At 42.8% G+C, this 23107-nt stretch overlaps 1 protein-coding gene across 2 annotated transcripts; it reads left to right on the top strand.

Moving 5' to 3' along the window:
• The first annotated feature begins 6711 nt into the window (after nucleotides 1-6711).
• Nucleotides 6712-22881, top strand: fscn2b (fascin actin-bundling protein 2b, retinal). 2 transcript variants are annotated; one of them, XM_069691376.1, is made up of 8 exons: nucleotides 6712-6823; nucleotides 13394-13573; nucleotides 13909-14007; nucleotides 14168-14894; nucleotides 20998-21154; nucleotides 21652-21773; nucleotides 21916-22083; nucleotides 22217-22881. In XM_069691376.1, exons 3-8 carry the CDS (start codon nucleotides 13915-13917, stop codon nucleotides 22420-22422), a joined length of 1473 nt encoding a protein of 490 aa, XP_069547477.1. In that variant the 5' UTR covers nucleotides 6712-6823; nucleotides 13394-13573; nucleotides 13909-13914; the 3' UTR covers nucleotides 22423-22881. The 2 variants fall into 2 exon arrangements, with proteins under 2 accessions (XP_069547477.1, XP_069547476.1); XM_069691375.1 differs by having other exon boundaries at nucleotides 12761-13573.
• The last annotated feature ends 226 nt before the right edge of the window (nucleotides 22882-23107 follow it).

The raw sequence follows: 23107 nt of genomic DNA, 5'->3' as shown, positions 1-23107 counted from the left end.
ATCCCCTGAAGAATAGAAAGAAAAAAACCTGACGACTGGTTGGACCATAACCATAACTATAAGTCTGGGTAAGACTCACACTGACACAAACACACAAACACACAAACACAAACACACACACACACACACACACACACACACACACACACACACACACACACACACACACACACACACACACACACACACACACACACACACACACACACACACACACACTCTCAAGCAGGCCTTTGAGGAGCCCGGGGCCTAGAGGGAATAATGGTAAGCAACCTGAAAAATGCCCTCATCACAAAAGGCCTCTGAAAGTAATAAATGAAATTGTTGAGCTAAATACATTAATCCATGCCGGTGCTTCTGTGTGTATGTTTGTGTATAACTCTGTGTGTGCTTCCCTGTTTGTGTATTTGTCTGCATATTTCTGCTGGTATCTGTGAGTGTTTTTCTGTGTCCAAACACTCACATTGAAGCCTATGTGTATTTGTGTGTGTGTGTGTGTGTGTGTGTGTGTGTGTGTGTGTGTGTGTGTGTGTGTGTGTGTGTGTGTGTGTGTGTGTGTGTGTGTGTGTGTGTGTGTGTGTGTGTGTGTGTGTGTGTGTGTGTGTGTGTGTGTGTGCACGCGCAAGAGAGAGAGACAGCTGAGAAATCTGTAAGATGGTTGTAGTGTAACGTCAGTATTATACTTTCAGCGTCATGAGTACACGAAGGTCTACTGGGGTTCGCATGACCTAAATTATATCACCAAAGATGTACATGGAAATTGTTTTACCTCCAATTTGTTGTGAACCGCCAGACTTGTCCACGCAACTCCCACGTAAAAAACAAGACAATCAAATTTGTAACAATTTGCAGCGAGAAATTGCCTGGAAGTTTATGATTCTTAGAAACCTGTCTGACAAATCTACTTAAAACACAAAATCAAAACTGTGAGCATGAGCGTTGAACACCACCTGTGTTTTTATCTGATAAGGACCCTTTTGAGTTAAAGTCTCACTCTATTCTGCAACAAAGGCAGAATTAGGTTGATTTTATAGATTGAGAAAATGTGTTCGGGAGGAGGTCCGGGCAGATGGTGAGGTCAACAGTTATTTTTTTTCCACAACCAATCAGGTCACTGTTGTTCATTTTCTGTTTCCCTACAGTCAGCAGTTTCTTGTAACCATGACCATCATCTTTCCAGAAAAATTAAAGGAAATAGTCAAAGTTATGTTATTTTCTTTCTGAAAAGTTGGATGACAAGATTGATACCACTGTCATGTCTGGCTATTAGATGTGAAGCTAGTAACGGGTTAATTTAGCTTAGCACAAAGACTGAGAGGTTACAACATTTTCTTGACAGTTTACTAATCATAGATCACCCTAGTGAGCATGTGAAACCTTTATATGAGGTTTTCTTTGGTCTCTTGAGAAATTTACTGCAGCTTGGTGATGTCATCAGGGTTAGTTTGGCTTGGGCTTGGTGACTATAAATATTTAAAGAACTCCCTGCATTACAAACAGCAGTGGTGAGTGTGAAAGATTACCGGGACGGTCAATTGGAAAACATATTTAGGAATTGTGGGAATTGTAGGATCAATCATTTTTAGAACTTGGCCAATAGTAGGAGTCTGGATTTTTATGATTTTTTTTTTCTTTAATCTGAAATACCCCTTTTAACTTGGTCCCTACCAAACTTGGATTCTTGTTTTTCAAAATCAAATTTTTTTCCTTGTCCACACAAAAATGTACAACCATTTTCAGATGTACCCACTCCGGAGACCATTTGTGAAAAGCGTAGTTTTCAGGTGTCAAAAACTTCAGCTAAGAGAAAAATGCGTTTTTAAATTGAGTTTGCTTTGTGTTGACATCCTCTCTCGTCCCTCGTCGCTACTTTCACCCAATTTTACAGATTTGACTTCTCACTTTTTTTTTTTCCACTCTTACTTTTCTCATCACTCTCACTTTCTAAGGTGTGTACATTTTCTCCCTCTGTTTCCAAACTCTGTATTTTTAGTCAGCATTTGGCCTCACCTTGTTCTTCCCTTCATTCTCTTCACCATCACTCTTTCTCTCTCTCTCTCTCTCTCTCTCTCTCTCTCTCTCTCTCTCTCTCTCTCTCCAAACTGTGTATATTTGGGTTTGTCTGTGGGGAGTCAGGGGTCATTATTAATCTTGCTGGCTCTCCTACCTTCAGGCTTAACAGCAGGGCAGCGTGTGTGTGTGTGTGTGTGTGTGTGTGTGTGTGTGTGTGTGTGTGTGTGTGTGTGTGTGTGTGTGTGTGTGTGTGTGTGTGTGTGTGTGTGTGTGTGTGTGTGTGTGTGTGTGTGTGTGTGTGTGTGTGTGTGTGTGTGTGTGCGCGTGCGTGTGTGTGTGAAAGGAGTGGTTGCGAATGAGTCAGTTACGCTGTTCGAGTAAAGGTGTGGGAGAACATGTTTTTGTGAGTGCGCTGTCTATGCCGTTTAGGTATATGTGTGCGTGTGTGCGTGCGTGTGTGTGTGTGTGTGTGTATGTGCGTGTGTGTGTGTTTTTGCATGGCGCGTGTGTATGTGAAGGTGAGGGAAAGTGTATTTTGCCATGATGGATCATGAGAAACCCACATTCTTAATGCACACTCGCACAAGACAGACACCCATGAGAAATGAAGGTGTGTGTGTGTGTGTGTGTGTGTGTGTGTGTGTGTGTGTGTGTGTGTGTGTGTGTGTGTGTGTGTGTGTGTGTGTGTGTGTGTGTGTGTGTGTGTGTGTGTGTGTGGGTGGGGGGGTGATGGAGAAACAGAGTGAGAGAGGATAACACGGAGAGGAGAGAGAGAGAGAGCATGGAGAGTCCCTGTTCCTCCTGAACTCATTAACCGTTGTCCTCTCCGCCCTCCCTCCCACACTCCCACAATGCCGAGCAGCGGCGTGCATCAATAACGCCGGTGACAGCACGAGGGGGACGGGTCAGACAAGCAACCGCCATCTCCCTGGCAACCACCACTATGGCCACCATCGCCACGACAACAATTGCCGAGCGCACATGGGGGGGGGTATCCCCCTTCCCCGCTGGCCCAGCTCCCCTCCTGCAGCCATCACACAGCGAGGGCCGCCGTGCCTGCTGCTGCTGGATCACAAGCGAGCTAAATCCACAGCACGGCTCCGGCATAGGATGAGGCGAGAAAAAGCTGACTGATCTTGATTCTGAGGTGAACTGAATGGCCAGGAGATTCAATCTGAGCTGAGGTTAGCAGCATTATTCAACATTTCAAGAGGCAGACTAAGGGAATAGCCTAAGGGATGTTCTGGAGGAAGAAATCCCAAAAAGAGTCCCTGTAGCTGGTCTGTGAGGCCCACCGAGGATCGCTGGCTGCATGGAAGACTCGAGCCCAAGAGATTGGTTGCCCTTCATTCTGGAAAGCAAGTGTTCATGTTCACACAGCATAACTCAGATACAGGATGCAGTAATCAAAATGTACCATTATTTAAATTATGGTTGCTGTTGAGGCATAGCCTGGTGTTCCCAGACCCAAATACCAAGACCCAGTGGAGAATACTTATCAGTCGTTGCGTTGTACTGGGCGTAGACCTCGGGTTAGTTTTGAAACTATTAGAGCCGTCTTTGAACAATCAGCAGTAACCACCATGTGATGAATATTGTGCGTCGAAACTTACCAAGCTTTGAACAGCAGAAACCCTTCCCATCTTAAGTAAAATGGAACAACATGGTGGTGAATGATCATTGAGGACTCTTTTTTTTGTTTTTCATTTAAGTTCTTCATTCGGCACCAATTCCTCAATATTTGTTGGCATTGATACAAATGTTCGTTTCATTTCATCTAGCTCTACCATTGTTGGAGCTATATTTTTAAATCAACGCGTCAACATCATTGTACTTAACCCTCCTGTTGTCCTTGGGTCAAAATGACCCACAGCTGCGTTCAACCAAATTCTATTTTATTTTCATATTTTTTGGGATCATTGGTGACAAGGAGGCTGTGAGGGTTTCTTTAAAGAATGATCACCAATGATCCCAAAAAATATAAAAAATATAGAAATAAAATAGAACTTGGTTGAACACAGCTGCGGGTCATTTTGGACCCGAGGACAACGGGAGGGTTAAGCACCTCCACTGGTCGCTGTTTGGGCCGTCCTTCGGATTGGCTGAGCGAACCTTAATGCGAACAGGGTTTCCAGACTATAATCACAGCGAAGAAAACTGAAGCTGTGGGCAGTAGTCTGGTGGAGCCGGGCTCGTTAGCGCTGTGTATTGGCAAGAATCTGGCATTACAATACGCATCGTGATACCATCACCGAGAAAAAGTATTGTGTTAACAACATACCATTATATGCGTAAAAATATTTTCACAGTCTCTGAAACATCAAAAATGCTTTTTGTGCAATCTGAGCAAAAGAATAATTATTTGCCTATATCAGTCAAATAAAAAAAATACAAGTGTTTGCGGGATTATTTAGGCAAACAAATTAAGTAAATGTAAACAGACAGTGGTGCATATACTGTCTACAGTATACCAAATAATTGAAAGATTATCACAAAACATGATATTAATGTCCCTCATTGGTGCACAAAACCAGTCGTATTTGGTGATTTATGTCATAATTTATTTTAAATTAACACCGTGTATGTTAGGTGAACTGTATGTAATGATAAATAAAGTCACTCATAATGCAGAAATCATGGAAAAATAATTCACAACCTTGCAGCTCTTCCAGAGGTTTTTTTTTTTTTTAGCCTCTCTTAGCTATAATTTTGGTTGTGCTGACTGCCTTTCACTACAAGAGCTGCTCTCCACCCAGGAAGCCATCTCACAAAATCGCTCCCGTAGACCTACAGCGTGTTACCTGCCCAGCATCAAACAGCAGACAAATTAAGCAAAGTGGGTTTTTTAAAAAGAAAATGTCCTGATCTAAGCTCAGAAGTCAGTTGAGGTCAAGGCAAAAAAAACCAGAGAGCTAAAACCACATTCAGCAGGTGGCCAGAAACATCACTTAAAGTGCTGTCTGCTGGATGTGAAAATACACATATTAACAGCAAATCTGTCGGGTTGTTTTGTTATTTATGGTCCCTAGTGGTAAAAAAATGATACAGCTTTGTAATTTAATTAGGTAATGATAAAGAGATGAATGAGCCCCAAAAACAGAGTATCTCTCGTCTCTGCCAGTGGATTTATTTTAAAGTAGTCGCGGGTCTATTTTACCGTGCAGGTGTTTGCTGACTTTTCTGAAAAGCTGAAAACTATTATGGCCATTTTCAAAAGCTAACTCTGTGGTAACATTTGAACACCTCATCATTTGAATCAAACTATAAGAACAATGTATTTTGTTAGTGTTCAACAACTCCCAGTGAGGTTTTGACAGCATGCCAATGTCAAAGCTTTTAATCTCTTAGGAGCAAACACACTGCACATTTTTGGCACTGAAAATCCCCATTTTGTAATTCAAGTTGAGATTAATGTGTTTTGCGGGCTTCTTATGTGGCCCGGGTGCCTCACTTTTCATACACTCATTGATTAATTCCTTTATTTTTTATTTTTTTTTTTATGAAACTTGCTCTGATTTCAACTAACTGAATCACGGTTGATTTACAAACCGTTAAATACTAGAAAAACAAAATTAACAAATGGAGAAAACACGAATTGTGTTGGTTGTGTTTGTATAGTTCCTAAATCAAGGTGAAATCTACACCTACTACTCGTTCTAACTCTGTAGTTATTAATGACGTAACCTTTATGGCCCCACATAAAAATTGCAACCTTCCATGCTCAGTCGCTTTTTAAATGAGAGGACAGAGTAGCCATTAATCTATTTAGCAGAAATAAAAAACGAATTAATCTTTGTGCAAAAGCACAGCCATACTGAGTGGATTTGAAAGGTAATGCGGCAGGTGGAAGACAACTAAACTAAGCACATTTTTGTCTTTTAGTACATGCAGCAGTTAGTTTTCACAGTCTGTGGTGTCAACATCTTTTATCTGAGACTGAGATCAGCTCGTATTAGCCGTAACACCAGAAACTTGTTTGTCACATGTGTTCATCTCACCCCATAGAATAATGCATAACTAAAACAAAACCTTTGTATCAGAGAGCCTTAGCTTTGGTTGCATTGTTTTTGTTTTGTACTGCAACAGCATATTTAATGGTTTCAGCAGTTCACATATTATTACGTCTTTTATAACACATTCAAGCATTTATGTGAAGACTAATAGGCTATAAATGTAAGGCAGCAAAGTTAAAAGAACCTAGATGACAGTTAACTGACTTGAAAAGCTTCAACCAGATAGATAGATAGATAGATAGATAGATAGATAGATAGATAGATAGATAGATAGATAGATAGATAGATAGATAGATAGATAGATAGATAGATAGATAGATAGATGGATAGATGGATGGATGGATGGATGGATGGATGGATGGATGGATGGATGGATGGATGGATGGATGGATGGATGGATGGATGGATGGATACTTACACAACAAAGCCCTGTTGCCTGTTAATCTTTAGCAGCCTGATATAATTAATTAATTAAAGGTTAATGGTCCTATCACTGCAAAGCTGCACATATGAATATGGACAAGTGTGTGTGTGTGTGTGTGTGTGTGTGTGTGTGTGTGTGTGTGTGTGTGTGTGTGTGTGTGTGTGTGTGTGTGTGTGTGTGTGTGTGTGTGTGTGTGTGTGTGTGTGTGTGTGTGTGTGTGCGCGCGCGTGCAAATCGGCTGGCTGCTATGAGGAGAAAATGAGGGAGCAGGGAGACAGACAGAGCAACGTCTCGGGGAAATTGGCGATGTAGCGGAATAACGGGAAAAACTCCTCGCCCAGAGGCGTCCACACTGAGTCAAATATCATATCAGGTAATCGTGTTTTTTTCATAATTTCGGGCCGCTAAGAGGATCAGTGCAAAGTGTCTGATCTGACTACGCGCGCCTCCTGATAGATGTGAAGCGACAGCGGCAGGGGCGGCGGCGGCGGCGCGGCTGCCGCGCGAGCCCAAGGAGCTCGCGAGAGGGATATTTCCTTTCCTCCCGGATGGAAAAACAAGGCAGGGAGGGGCGGTGGGTGAGGGGGGGGGGGTTGATTGCGGTAGATTGGCCAATGACGCAGCGACACTCCATGGGCGGGTCTTGACTGTGCGGCCTCAGCCAATGAGAGCTCAAATGAGGGCCTGTGGCCCCACGTGGGGGCTGAGTTCTCGACGACAACGGTCGTGCTTCAGGCCAATCAGGGCCGCACAAGGTGTTAATCTTGCCGTGGATTGGCTCGCTGTTTTTCACAGAGTCCCCTCACTCATCACGTTTAGCCCATCGTTATTAACTCTTTCCTACCACACAGGAAGGAGCCGCTCTGCCCATAAAACACAAACCCGCACTGTAATAGCCAAATGTGAATTAATGAATGATTCAGAGGCGGTTTGTTTTTAGAAACGCGATACATCAGTTAATCCGGACCGTTTCAAAGCCTCGTTTCAGACACATTTAAAGAAAAGCGAGGGTAATATACTATACTACACTGGAGCACATGGGGCGACCAGAGCAGCGCTGCAGCTTTCGAAGCGCGCGTGTTGCCCCGATCGTAATCAAATCAGCATGCAAGAAAACCGATGAGATTAAAAGCACATGAGAAGTGCATGCTTAGCAGTGAGGTAAAACCCACATTCACACATTCAGGCTCTAAAATTGAGGGTCAGACCTGCTCCTGTTATACCATGTACCTGCATTGTACTGCAGAGAAAGAGATTCAGGTACGGCGACTGGAAATAATTGAAACAGGGGAAACACCCCTCCACCCCTCTCATTTTAATTGCACTGATGTTTTACAGTTGATAACGCTTCACGTGTTGTTGACGCCTTTCAGTTTCTCCAAAGTCCCCCCCTAACATTAAAAGCAGCCATTTTAAACAGCACTACAGTCCTTCCCTCCTACGTTATGCAGTCACACAGGCACCAACACTGACTAACCAAGCATCAATCTTCTCTTTGGTTTTTTTTTTTTTTGTAACCTCCAAAAAATATATAGGCAGGGTTCCCATAAAGGAGCCGAAGTAGAAGGCGGATACCGCCCCTCAGTGGAAGCTTTTGGAACTAAAATTGCGAGTGTGCCAAGTCAAGGTGTGCATGAGGATGTAGCTTTCTAACCGTGCAAGTCATTAAAACGTTTTTCTTTTTACACGTGCTTACAGGATCGTTGTATAGTTCATTTCAGACACTTGCCAGCCTGGTAGCACTAAATGTGAACGGGCTTTGCTTTTCATGGACAACATAACAGAAAGTAACATCACAAAACGTCAACATTGTTTTGGGGTCTGGTTCCTAAAGATGTCCTCTAATGTGAAATGCAGTGTAATACATTTATTTGTAAGAGCAAGAGGGGTCGTGGGTCACTACTGACCACAGATACCTGAGAGATTTTATTTTATTCTGCTCTTTCAAGAAGTGTGAGTAGATAGATAGATAGTTACTTTATTAATCCCCAAAGGGACATTTTTTACAAAGTACAAAGGAGAGGGAAGAACAGCAGGGTCAGTCAGTTAAAGGGATGAAAATGTGATGACGAGGTGATGACTCTGATGAACACGAGTGCAGGTTTCACAAATAAAAACCTCCTGCAGCTTTCACATATGGGACAAAGATGGGACAGTGTTGGAGTGCGTTTATAGTTCACTTGCACTGAAAGATGTCCTCCTTTTTTCACTTTGACATCATAGTCTGATAACAATTACAGTTGGTCACTAAAGCTCTGTGATTTCTCAGTTATTCATTCTCACCTCCATTTATGATAAATATGTGACTGCAAGACAGGTTTTTATCATTCTGAATTAGCTAACATTTTTTTTTTTTGGAATATCTATAAAACGGAGAAGGACATGATCCCATTTGAAATGAAATCAATGAAAGAAGAAATCAACGAAAGAAGAAGAAATCAGTAAAAAAGTAAGAGTCATTTGAGTGGAGTCATGTGTGCTCCTTCGGATTTATCAAATGTTTGACCTTTTTCACTTTTCTGCCCCGACAGTTGCTTTTAAGCTTCACTTATCACAAATCAATCTGAAAGCGCAAAAAAAAAAAAGGACATGACAAAGTTTGGGTTTCACAGGGTTATTACCCTGTAATACAAATTCTGAATGTTAACTGCCAAACTTCAACCCGGTAGAGCTGATTTTCACTGAAACAGATTCACAATGTCTCTGAGAGCAGAAGAGGAAACAGGCCACGAAGAGAACAAAGCACAACAGCATCGAAACATCCCCATTGCAGCTTGTTTGGGTGAGCTTTTTGCAAGAAGCAACAAGGACAACCAGTGGACTCAAAGATTGAGCCGGCTGATCTCTCTTTCATTCAGTTCACAACCTCTGCAATTGAACTGAGAAGAGAGAGAGGAGGGGGAAAGGAAGTCTTTCAGAACGAAAAAATAGGACATGAGGATGAAAACTGAGGAAGATTGTGGACCGTGTGTGTGTGTGTGTGTGTGTGTGTGTGTGTGTGTGTGTGTGTGTGTGTGTGTGTGTGTGTGTGTGTGTGTGTGTGTGTGTGTGTGTGTGTGTTAGGGGGGGTGTCTGTAAGAGTAGGGGGGGGGCACTGTGGGGTACGAGGCAGCACCCTGCGGTCTCAAGTAATGGCAGAATAGAACTTAATAGGGTAGAAAAAGGCTGGAGGCTGTTAACTCAGAAACGGTCATTTTGAACTCCCCGTTCTCTCCCTCCATCACTCCTTTCCCTCTCCTCTGTTTTTCCATCCACCTTGTATATCTTTAACTCTCCCCATCCACGTCTGCCTGTGTAATTTGCCGATTCTCCCTCCGTCTCCCAGCACCCTTAACCCATATCCCACCGTTCACCTTTTAGCTCTGTCCCTTCCTTTCCTCTCTTTCACCTCTTTCTCCTTGGTCTTCATTCTTCCTTCCCATCCAACCCTCCTTCTTCCTTCCCTGCCTCATCTCTCCCTTCCCTTTCTCACCTCCCTCCCTCCCCTCCCTGTGTCTCCTTGGAGGAGGTGTAATGATAGCTATTTGAGTGTCATCAGAGGATCGCTGTAATGGCTTCTAAAGCACCATCCCACGGTTGCCACGGTGAACCTGGCACAGCCGCTGTCCCAGAATAAAGGGCTGTGGGGGGGGGGGGAGAGCAAAAAAAAAAAAAAAAAACATCTGGCTGGCTATCGACAGGCGTCACCGTGCCGACAGCAGCAGGAGCGGCGGCACATCAGCAGACGATGACGCAGCCCCCAGGGGCCACAGAGAGGGAGCTAATGATGCGTGGGATGGGATACATATGAGGAGGAAGTACAGTAATAGTGATAATAGTAATAGTAATGAAAATAATAGCACTGATAACAATAACAGTATATGACTTTTTTTGATTTGTGAACAGTGTGTCTGTCTCCCCCGCCTGTCTACTTTCTTCTTAGATTCTCTACGGTGTTTTCAAGGATGTATCTCTGTGTATTTATGGTTGAATTTAGGACAGACGAAGACAGGGAGGAGGGCCATGATGAAGATTACAAGGATGCAAATGTGATTTCAAGTTTATTACTGTTATTTTAAACATAAGGAGTGCTGAGTCTCCAGAAAGAATTACATGCTATATGCACACACACACACACACACACACACACACACACACACACACACACACACACACACACACACACACACACACACACACACACACACACACACACACTTGCTGCAGCTCCTCTTACCTACAGGAGGTCAGGTGAAAAGAGCAGCAGAGTGAACGTGATTTCATCCACATCATTAGGTGTGTGTGTATAAGAAGATGAGTTTTCGATTGCTTTTGTGTAGATAAAGGAGGAGTCAAAATGCAAACGTATTTGCTCTGCGGTTGCTTTTGGAATTTCCCTTTTAAACGTCTTAGTTTGAATGGTCAATTGAATTGTTTAAGTTGGATGAAAACTTAAAACTGTCTGATATTAAATGACTGCTAAATTCACATCACACTGTAAGGACTTGTGCTGGGCGTCCTGTGTGCAGAGCAGGGATGCCCTCTGTAGGTTGAGCAGCAGAGCTTTGGAGAGTACGTGATGATGAAGTATGACAAGACGTTCTGTATGTCAGGTTTTTTTGTTATGACATTGTTGTTGGATGTAGTCGAATATAATTGCAATATATCTGTACAAAATAGTTACACTGTGGCATTTAACTAAAGGCTTTTTTTTATATGTTTACAACATTTTACATCTCTAACACCGATGTGAACACAGTTTATCACTTACTGGTAAACTTTTTACTAACTTTTTTGATTATAATTTGGCCATTATTTAAAGAAAATATATGACATACATTTAATAGCATCCACTTAAAGTTCCCATTTCTAAGATTTTCATCATATCAACTAAAATTTCCACGTTAATGTGTTTAGGCTGTACTCATTAGTCACCGTAGTGGTGTTTATTGTTACTGGCAGGGCTGCCTTCAGACCTTGCATTTTGGCATGAAAACATCAGTTATGAATTGTTTAAATTAATTAAACAAGTAACATAAATGTTTTTGCATGTATGCAGCAACCAATTAAATAAAAATAAATGTTTGCAGTACTAAAAAACAAAAATGACAAAAATAACTGCAAAATATGAATTAAAATAATGTTTTACAAGATTGAGATGAACACAATATTTTAGAAAAGATAACATTTTCTAAAATATTGTTGTTCTTTTGTTAAAGTGTTCCATTGTTTTCTAAAATGTTTCCTGTTTTGTGTTTTGCACCTTGTTGCCACTACAACATGGAGCTAAGGGAACAATGACACCACGCATGCATTCGGTGTCTGTTTGTGAGAGTGTGAATTTGTGTGCGACATGCATTGTTCATTACATTTTGCGTAAAGCCCTGCGGTTCAAGTCTGGGTCGAGAGGAGTAAATCTTTGCGTGGGTGGTGTTTACTGTGAACCCTGAGACCCTCCTCTGACCTTTGTGTGTGTGTGCTTGTGTGTGTGATGATGACATATATGTTGCTGTGGGTCAGCGAGTCTGTGAGTATGTTTATAGCTATTGACAAGCAGAGGGGGGAGTGTGTGTGTGTGTGTGTGTGTGTGTGTGTGTGTGTGTGTGTGTGTGTGTGTGTGTGTGTGTGTGTGTGTGTGTGTGTGTGTGTGTGTGTGTGTGTGTGTGTGTGTGTGTGTGTGTGTCAGAAGAGTGGGGAGGGGTAGTGCCAGTAGATTAGCCAGGTTGGGATGATTGGTTTGAGGATTAGATGGATTCAGGAACAGACACGTCTGTTTACTCCGTAAAGAAGACTTATAATAGGCTGATTGGCAAGCTTGATTACACAAACACACACACACACACACACACACACACACACACACACACACACACACACACACACACACACACACACACACACACACACACACACACACACACACACACACACACATACACACACACACACATACACACACACATACACACACATACATGCAGGTGGCCCTTGCTGCACACACACACACGTTCACTCAAAACCCCATATGTTGATTAGCTTGTTATTGTTGCCTTTATAAGACCCGCCATCTCCTGTCCTAAATTCAGATGTAGACTGCTTGCCTGCGCCTCTCAGACACACTTCCCATTAGGACTGACCCAGAGAGCTTGCAATCAGAGAAGGTGTGTAACTGAACCCCCACCATAGGCAGGTAAGGGGAGCCGCACTCAAGCAACTACACCAAAGGCACGGGGAGTGCTCTGGTTACCTGCCGTTGTGTGTCTGTCTGTGTGTGTGTGTGTGTGTGTATATTTGCGCATTGTTTCTTCTTACTTGTCTTTATGTGTTGCAGAAAGAGGTGAAGTGCGGAGCTCAGAATCAGGCGCAAAGGCAGAGAAAGGCAGGATTACACACATGGCAGGTTAGAGAAAGGCAGTGAGAGAAGAAGGAGAGGATGGGAGGAAAGAGCGACAGAGAGAGGCTTAAGATTACAGAGGCGAGCACCTTTTGTTGCCGAGTTGGGCTGTGATGGACGGCTTATGTTTAGGGAAAGAGTGAAGGAGTCCGTCAATGCACGACCATAAAATTTGTAGGACGGCTAAGGATGTTCTCCTTCACTGATCAAACTTGTGCCTGACAAACGAGGAACCTGGACTCGGGGAAGGTGAAGAAGACGGTATTTGATGTGACTGATCCAAAGATAGTTGGCAAGTGGGGGGTGCAAACACAAAACCCCAGAGAAGTCCTGTCAGGGGGAACCAAGTGATTGAGCCTTCAGGGTGAATAACAAGTCATGCAAGAACAGGAGTGAAGCTGGACAAGAGAGCACTATTCAACGGGAGAGTGAGAGAGGGAGAGAGGTTTGGCTGCAGAAGCAGAGATAAGCAGTCCAGAGTCAAATTAGTCTACAGAGAAAGAAGGGTTGACACCGGACTGAAGAGAGATCAAGGTTGACTCAAGTCTTTGCTGCCCCTAACCTGATTAGGGAGAATATTAGCAGGGGTGGAGGCGAGCTGGGAGACCTGATCAACAGAAAGTGAGAGCTGGCAAGAGTAGAAGAAAAGGAGAAAGAATTACTAGAGGACGCTTGGTGAAAGAAGCCTCTTAAATCTGGGAGCTGGAATTAGAGCCGCAGGAACTGCAGAGGGGAAACCACAAAACCGCAGTAAGTAAATTAGGAGGCTGTGGCTGGAAAAATGTATAATGAAGCCATGGGCGGGGGAAGGAATTTGTGGTCTTGGGAGTGCTTTATATACTGTACCTTAATGAATTGATTTCCTGCCTTTACAACATTTGCATTTCACCGTTCCCCATGACATCACCTCTTTCCTGATTCCTTACATCTTTAAAAAAAAAAAACACTATTCCCCTTCTTTTAGACATACCCCTCACTTCTGCATCCCATGTCATCTCTTTTTACCTCAACATTTCTCTTTACCCTATCCCTAACCTGTCTCACCTGTTGTTCTACTTCCGTCTCCTACCCTTCCTAATCCACAGGTGAAGATGCCCGCGAATGGAAACCGTCCCTTGAAGTTGCAGTTTGGCCTAATTAATCATGAGGGTCGCTACCTCACTGCAGAGGCCTTTGGCTTCAAGGTATAAAAAATATGGCCAATTTGAAAGACAAACCGTAAAGTACTATTTTCCTGACTGTTGTTGTGGTGATTGTGCTCTGCCCACGGATCTGCACAAGCAGAGGATGCAGGCATGAAACTGGCTGTCAAGATCTGAGAGTGATGCTTGTCTTGTTTCTCAGGTGAATGCATCAGCTCCCAGCCTAAAGAAGAAGCAGATATGGACTCTCGAGCAGGACTCCCAAGACACCCAAGTGGTCTTTTTGCGCAGCCACCTGGGACGCTACCTGGCCTCTGACAAGGATGGCAAAGTCACCTGTGAGGCAGACGGCCACAATTCAGACTGCCGCTTCCTCATCGTGGCTCAGTCAGACGGTCGCTGGGCCCTGCAGTCTGAGCAGTACCTCCGCTTCTTCGGTGGCTCTCGCGACTATCTGTCCTGCTTCGCCCAGGTAATCACAGATGGCGAGCTGTGGGCGGTGCACCTGGCTCTGCATCCGCAGGCCAACCTGCTGTCTGTGGCCCGTAAGCGTTATGCCCAACTCTCCATGGAGGACGGGGAAATCGCTGTGGATCTGAACATTCCCTGGGGTGTGGCAGCACTCCTGACCCTCGTCTACCTGGATGGGAAGTACTGCCTAAAGACCTGCGACAGCCGCTTCCTCAGCAACGATGGAAAGCTCTTGATGCAGAGCTCAAGGGCCACGGCGTACATGTTGGAGCTGAAGTGTGGGAAGCTGGCCTTCAAAGACTGTGAGGGGAAGTATTTGTCTCCCATGGGGCCTACGGGGACCCTGAGATCTGGACGGTGCTCCAAACCAGGCAAAGATGAACTATTTGACCTGGAGGAGAGCCACCCACAGGTGGTTCTGATAGCAGCCAACGGGCGATATGTCTCCATAAGACAAGGTAGGAAAACACAACACAGGGACATTGTGTAACCGCAAACCAGGTTTTGTCCCGAATCCTTGCATTCGTGCAGAAGCTGCTCCTCTGACAGCTTGCTAGTTTCCCTAAAGTCTTACACAGAATCCCAAACGTCTGATTAAATGGACAAATGATGACCTTAGGTGCCAGTGAGGATTGAGGGTGGTCCCATGAGCTTTTGCTGACACGCACTGACCCACACACATACATAATGAAGCAGAAATTGACAGCTGATAAGAGATGCATGGTAATTATGGGTAATGTAGTCCGTACATCAACATGCATCGACATCGAAGTGGATGGTTGAATCTTTCCAGGAAAACGAGATAGATGAGGCGGATATGGGAGACTATCAGCCTCATCTGGGAGACCTGAGACGAATATGTCATTTGTTGTGGGGCTGTAATTGATTTAGGTCAGTCCACTGTCCTTATTAACTCTTACACTAGTGAGTGACATTATTCAGATAACAGATTTATTGTGCACCAATGTTCGAAAAAACTGCAGGAATAGATTTCTCAACAACAATTTACTAACAGTCTCTCATGGACTACTTTTAATGTTCTAAAAATCTATGTTGACAGAGAGGGTTGTGTCAGCAATATAAAAGAACAAAGGTTCAGAAAAGGGAATTATTTTCTTTGAACAAATAATCTATGATAAATTGTGATCTTTTAAAAAAATTCCCTTTCATTTCCTCTCACATGTACCTCCTGGCTTTGTTGGGTAATGGTGTTAACACTCTACACTTTTGCCCTTTGGGCTTTCTGCAACAGCTGCTTGTAACCAATATGCTGTACAGTAATGCTTTGTTGATACTGTACTATGTATTTACTCTTCAGTCTTGTGATAGGGCTGTTGAAGGGGGTTATTTGATCAGCACTAAAGCACAACATCACACTACTGTACTGATGGATTACACCTGCTCCTCATCGACTTCAAAGTCATTTTCTCTCAAAAACAAGGTTGAATTTCTTTGATCAGTGTAAAAACTAGAAAAATTGTAATTGTAAGAGTCATGTTACGTCCGACCATCGGTGCACTTGAAGGACTTGCAACGAGTTTCAATTACTTATGTCCGAAAGGGTTTGCTGGTCTGATTTGAAACTGGATTTGGGGTAGATTAGCATTCACAAACAGTGCTTGTCAGCATACTTGGCCATGACAGCCATCCACAGGCGGCAGATTCTTGTCTGCAGGGTCGTGTTACTTAAAGCCTGGGTGCTGTAACTGAATCCCTCCTCGCTCATTGTTCCTGGTTAGCAGTGGGGCCTGCAGGCAGGAACCAAACTACTGGGAGCACTGTTAACTGATTGGTTGATGGGAAGGAGAAATAAGGTTTAGCCTGAAACACACATATAGTGTATATAGACCATTTTGTATGCATCCATGTGCATTTACTCTCACACACAGAGGAATACTTGCAGCGCACTTTCTCCCTTTCTCTTCCTACACTTGTTCTGCACAGACAAAAGCATTCTCCGAGACACTCGCCCACTCACAACCGTATCCTTCTGCGGCGAGTGGTGAGGTGTGTTGAATTATTGATGAAGTTGGCCCCTGTTCCTGGAAGGCAAGGGGGAGTCTACTTTCAGAAACCCAAGCTCCCTTTTACTTGCGGCCAAAACTTCTGCCCCACCGGGTCCAACTCCAACCTGCCGATGTAACCTGTTAACCTCCACCTCAGTCGGCGCGGATGTTCCCCTGAAAATCAAGGAAACAGTCAAAGAGAGAGTGTTTAGCATTATATGTGACGGTGAAAGTTCACATCAAGGTAGAGTAATAGCATTTGGATTCTAGCTCGGAGAATTTGAATGATTCACATTCATATTTTTACCTTGCATGTAGAACTGTTCAAGAAACCAAAGTATGTTGGTACCAAACAAAAAACAGATCTGATTTGGTACAAAAAAAAACTAACAACAGTTGAGTCATCACTAGTGTTTCTTGTTAAATGACAATGCAAGATGTTATCTGGCTTTTCCTGGTTGCCCAACTTTTTTGAGTAGGTTGCTCGCACTGTAATGACTCCATAACGCCAAATAAATGAAATGTGGAAGAACGGATTATAATTTTAGACTAAAAGAATATACATTCTGGAAAAAGGTTGAATTGTGAAGTTAAAGTACAAAATGGAAACTCTTTCAGTGGAAGTTCTCCCAAATTGCAACACCATGTTCCCTCTGGGTTCAATATAAGGATTAAAGGAGAGACCGGAAAGCAGAGAAGGGACGATACAACAATGGGATGACTCCCAAAGGACTTTGGGACAATGGAAGTGTGAGGAAACAGATGGGCTCCTCATCCTCCCTAATGACTCTTTACTCATAAATTACTACCTTTGTTTAGGCACCATTTAAAGCAGTCTGTTTTAAAGTGAAATGCAGTAAATATTAAGGTCAGTAATACAAGAAAGTCGGCTGTTATAAGTCAGTAAAAAGTGTAAAGGAGTTTTTGTAGACAGGAATGAAGTGCATTATTTTCTGTCTGTCCTAAGTTGTTTTTGTGTGTGTGTGTGTGTGTGTGTGTGTGTGTGTGTGTGTGTGTGTGTGTGTGTGTGTGTGTGTGTGTGTGTGTGTGTGTGTGTGTGTGTGTGTGTGTGTGTGTGTGTGTGTGTGTGTGTGTGTGTGTGTGTGTGTGTGTGTCATGTCATGTAGATCTGTTATCATGTCGCTCATCACCTTACTGCAATCCTCAGGTCTAAGTGGTCCACTCTGCCCCGAATGTGAAAAAGAGATGATAGTCCAAAGACAAACACTTTCCATTAACACGCATGAAAACATGAGCACACATGTACATACCAAACACACATATTGCATCCATGCACACACAGCTGCACGAACAGAGAAGTGGGGAAAAAATGAAGTGAGATTTTAAAGAAAAGCAGTAAATACAGTTGGATCCGGAGAAGGACGAAAATATGACACACAGGGATAGTGGCATCAGCTTACCATTAATAATTGATGTCAGAGCCGCATCTATCGTTGATGGATTAGTTAGGCCTGCTCCACTTGCAGGCTGTAGGTAGAACAACACCAGGAAGTGGAGCTGGATCTGGGGTCCGATCTAAGATGAGACACTACTGAAGCTACTGTGTGTGTCGTCCGGATGCACCAGAGAATATACTGATACATGTACTGTGCTTATAACTTATCAGCGATCATGGATGTGATGGCAACATCTAATTTCTTAGGCTTGACCAACGGGTGTGTCAAAGATGGTCATCAACACAGCTATTGATATCCCCAGATTGCTGGCTTGGATTTCAGTGTATCCAATCTCTCGGCCCCCCTCTTCTCCATTTCCTTTCTCTTCCTCCATCCTTCTCTCCTTCCTCTGTCTCCTCTTCTCTCATCTATCAGATAGGGGCTGTGAGGTCCCAGCTGAGCCCTGTCTCAGGATCATTTCTGGGTTGAATTAGTGTGAAATGGACACATGGAATAGGTAGACAAAGCATGACATTGAGTTGGGATGAGAGGGAATGGGAGTGATAGGCCCCCAGGCATAGCTGCAGAGTAGAGGGGCTTAAATTTATGCTTCAAATGCACTTAAGATTAATGATAATTTAACCAGTTGTAAGACCTCATGATACCTAGTTTATCGGGTGTGAATAAGATGTGATTAAAGCATCCCAGTAGCTCAGGAACCATGACATCTTTGTCAACTCCTTCCTTCAATTCATTTCTACAGTCGGATTTCAAATTGAAGCAAAATGGCCCAAAAGAATCTTAAAACAGATCCTATTTACACGGTCACAAACCACCAACTGTAAACTGGAACTATAAGCTGGGACAAGTGATATCAAAATTTTGATTGACATATTTTTTCTATTAATAAATCATTTTTCACCAGGCCCATCAGACTGGTACGAGCATGGTATTGGATTATGCAGATGTGATTTGATGCACCTGATGCAGTGTATCTATAAACTTTATCACCCATGATACCCGAAAAATGGGTTATCATTAAAATGTAGGAGAAAGCCTCGGCTGCTTTTTTTCAAGGTTGCTGTATGAATTGTTAGCTCGACAATCAGTCTGCTGCTTTAATCCAGAGTGAAATATCTCAACAACTAGTAGATGGATTGTCAGTAGATTCACCAATTTGTCCTGTTCATGTTAAATGTTTATTTTCAGCAATACGTTGGTTTTAAACCATCAGTTACCTCTAGCCTTAAAGGCACACTGTGTTTGGAGATAATTAGCAAATGTAAGCATGCTAACGCAGTTGGAATCAATAGACGAATCAAATCACTTTGAGTTGTCATTATATATACTTCAAGTTGAAAGTTATAGGTGGAAATGACATATCACTTTGTCGATTTAAATTGTTTTATTCAGTTCAGTTGACAGATTTCACTGACTGCCTCGTTTGTATTGTTTTTGTCTGTTGCTGGTTAAAGTCGTTACTTCAGTTCAGTACAAAACTCTCCCTACATAAACACTGTACCTGAGATTAGCGGCTCAGCAGATAACTGTTTACCAGAGACTAATCACATTATGATGTTTTGGGCTTTCACAGTCTTTCAATAAGCGTTTAATGAGTACGTATGTACAGTGAATGGACTCCACTGCTGAAAGCAACTCAAGTTGGTTCTCTATGTTCCATTTAGTTGGAAAAAAAAATTCAGTTAAAGATTCATTCGTTCATACACGAAGACATCTCGCAAGCATGTTAGCATTCTTATGTTAGTATTACTTTAAAGCACTTGCCATCCAGAGTTTGTGTGTATTGTTTAGCAGTTAAATTAAAGCATTATATCTATATTATGGTCCATTAAGATATGTAAAACGATATAGCCAGTTAATGCAGATACATTTTACTAGAGGGATCGGTAATTATCTGTACATCCTGCAAACTGTGCACCATAAAATCCAGGTCTTTTCCTGTTTTTCCTTTATTCTTTTATTGAGGGGATTGAGGGATTCGATGGGTAGCACTCGAAAGCTGATTATATCAGAGCCCCGCTGTGAAGAGGGCAGATAGAGAGGGGCCGGAGGTGAAGTGATGGAAGGAGGTGGGTCTCGAGGGGGTCAGGGTGTATGGAGGGAGTGATGGGGGAAGGGAAGAAGGTGGCGAGGGATGACCAGAGATAAGAGGCCCGCAGATTAGTGTTGTTAAAAGATTAAGAAAATACGTTGGGGATATTCTAGGATGCATCTAATTTAGGATTTAGCCTTCTGCAATCTGTCTTTTGGTGGTGTGGCAAACACTTGTTTTCCCCAATGACGATGCTAAAGGCTGGAAGAAAAATATTGCAGTGGACTGTCTTCATGTCAAAAATAACTGAACAATGTATAAACAAGAAAACAAATCCTCAAACGAAAAGTAGTTTTTGAAATCCTGAAAAAGAAGAGAAGCTTCCTGTTTACCTCTGGACCTGGAAGTCAAACCAGCCAAGCAGAGAAGGATGGGTGTCACTGTTTGTTTGTCTCGTTAGTATGTGTTACTCCCATGTGTGCATGAGTTAGCAGTTTCTAAGTTTCTAAGAGGTTTCTATAAAATGATTGTCAATCAGAGGTGTGGTTTTAGTTTGGGTGTTAAGTAGTCTGAGTGTGGGTGACACAGAGCTGCATGGTGAGAGTGTTATATGTCTGTATAGTTGATAACACCTTAATGGTGACAAACATGATTTCCTATTTTCCTGCATTGGTACATTCATTATATTTATTTCCAATTTCCTGCATATTCAATCCAGACATGCATCCAGAACTGCAGTAAGTGAAAATGTATTTATAATCAGGAAGCTATATGATAGGCTGGCCGTTCAGGGTCAGACTTGATTACCAGATCTTTCTGGGCCAAGTTAAATATATCAATATAACCTAATTAGTAAGCTGCTGTGTCACTGTCTTCCTAAACTTCTTTGCTGTTTTTTGGATTAAAGTTCAATTTTGTACATCACATTATGTTGTGCAGAAATACACCTATTCATCACTGAAAGACTTATTTTGTGAACACGCATTTGGATGCTTAAATTTATGTTTCAGCCCTGTAATCTTTGTGTGTCTCCAACTCCAATTAGTCCTCATTGTTTTCATGCTCAAGTATTAATGGCAGCATGTGCTTACTATGCCCCTCCCAGGTGTGAGCCTTGCAGCCAATCAGGAAGATGAGACGGACATGGAGACATTTCAGATGGAGATTGACAAGGAAACCAAGAAGTGCACATTCCGCACCAGCCAAGGGAACTACTGGGCTCTGGTGGCTCATGGAGGCGTCCAGATTACGGACACAGACGTGTGAGTGAAGTCTGCTGTATCAGTTCAGCAGAGTGAAAATGAACACGAGCATCATTTGTTATAGTTGTATGAAAGGAACATGCTGTGTTGGGATAAGAAACCCTTTTCACCTCAGTATAAAAACATAAATGTTCTCCTGGCATATATTAACAGAAGCAGTAATACATCATTGTTAAGGACACAAGTTAATGTGTTATTGGAAATGGAAGCCAGTGGAATTCACTGTATTATTTCTACTGATAACAGAAGTGATTGAAGATTAAACCTAAAAAATAATGAAAATAATAGGGATTGTTGCATGCATTCATGAGATAGCAAACAGCAGCAGATAATTTACTAGTTTGAGTGCATGATATACATCCCCCCAAACATATTTTGACAAGTCTCATTTCATAAAAACTTCAGTCTCTTATAGTTGACCTGCTTTACTTCAGTTTATCACAATATTTCCAGGAGCCGTGTAGAGTAACATAACTTTCAACTTGTCTCTACCACAGGTCAGCAAACACCATGTTTTCAGTGGAGTGGCTTGGCCACAAGGTGGCACTAAAAGCTAACAATGGCAAATACATCTGCACCAAGAAGAACGGACAGTTACTTGCTGTCAGTGACTCCATAGGTAGGACACAGTTTGAGGTTTCCTTCTCCTTTTTTCCTCTTCTCTAATAGATCTAATTTCCTCAAACCCAGACTCTGACTTCTCTTGTGCTGACCTGTGATCTTATTTTTTTTTTTTAATGTTTTTGCTGTCAACGTTGTAGGTGAGGATGAGCAGCTCACTTTGAAACTAATCAACCGACCCATGCTGATCCTGAGAGGAGACAATGGATTCATCTGCCACCACAAGAACTCCAACACGCTGGATGCCAGCAGATCGGTCTACGACATTTTCACCCTGCAATTCAGCAACGGGGCCTATCACATCAAAGGTCAGGACACGCACACTCTGTTCTGGAAACAGATTAGTTTCCTGTTTTCTTTCCTCTCATTTGCTTGTCCTTTAGTGTACAGAGAACCAGCACCACTCTGTCTGACTTTGTGTATTTACCTTGACCCCTGCAGGTGTCGATGGCAGGTTCTGGTACGTAAACAGTGCCGGGCTGGTGTGCTCAGACGGTGAGGCCCCTGAGGATTTCTCTCTGGAGCTGCTGGAGCACGGTCGCCTCGCTATCCGCTGCAAGAACGGCAAATACCTGCGTGGAGACCAGGGAGGCACGCTGAAGGGAGACGGACTCAGCCTGAGCAGCTCAGCCCTGTGGGAGTATTAATACAAACATATGTCAGTCCAAACCTGAGACTTAACTCTGACTCTTCTCATTGTTCAGATGGTCACCACGAATCACCACTCTGACATTTGTGCTTAAACTAGTTAGAGTTCAACTAAATGACATTTCATTCCACTGTTTCCCTCCTTTGTGGTACAAAGATGATCTCACAGACTCGTATAGAAAGGCGAATGAGGAGGAACTGATATTTTATTTACAGTCAAGACAAGTCTTGATGAAGTGAACAATGTTTTGAGTGAGCTCTTGATCTCAAAACACCAAAATTAGTGTGACTGAACATTAGAATCTTGTTAAATATTTTTTTTTCAATAAGTATTAATTAATGTCTGAAACTAGAGAAATAAAGACACGTAGAGTCCCTGGTGTAATGTTTCACACATGCAATAATGACATATGACACCTTTTTGTCTTTTCATTACATCCTTTTTGGTCTCATCTGCGTCTCTGCTGCCTTTCTACCACTCCATACAGGTGTCACGTTGGTGACAGGGAGCCTGCGAAGTGGTAATACGGACGTGTAATGATGCTTGTCACGCATCGATTCCAACAGGTACAGTCACCATTAAAAGTGATGTCACCTTTTAGAGGGGCTCGATTCATGTATGGTACAACTGAAGAACAGGGTTTCAAGTTACCACCTGTAAAAACACTGTAACCATTAGAAATC

This window comes from Brachyistius frenatus, unplaced genomic scaffold (genome assembly GCF_029030835.1).
Source record: "Brachyistius frenatus isolate BFR_SWC_R1_liver_20210118 unplaced genomic scaffold, ASM2903083v1 Contig_11, whole genome shotgun sequence".
NCBI lineage: Eukaryota > Metazoa > Chordata > Actinopteri > Embiotocidae > Brachyistius > Brachyistius frenatus.
Note: the sequence above shows the minus strand (reverse complement) of the source record. Positions and strands in the feature narration are given on the sequence as shown.

Excerpts from the sequence above, each read along its gene's own strand:
- fscn2b (XM_069691376.1), top strand. The coding sequence starts at position 13,915 with ATGCCCGCGAATGGAAACCGTCCCTTGAAGTTGCAGTTTGGCCTAATT. Across the intron at positions 14,008-14,167 it reads CAGAGGCCTTTGGCTTCAAG|GTGAATGCATCAGCTCCCAG; the intron begins GTATAAAAAATA and ends CTTGTTTCTCAG. Across the intron at positions 21,774-21,915 it reads TGCTGTCAGTGACTCCATAG|GTGAGGATGAGCAGCTCACT; the intron begins GTAGGACACAGT and ends TCAACGTTGTAG.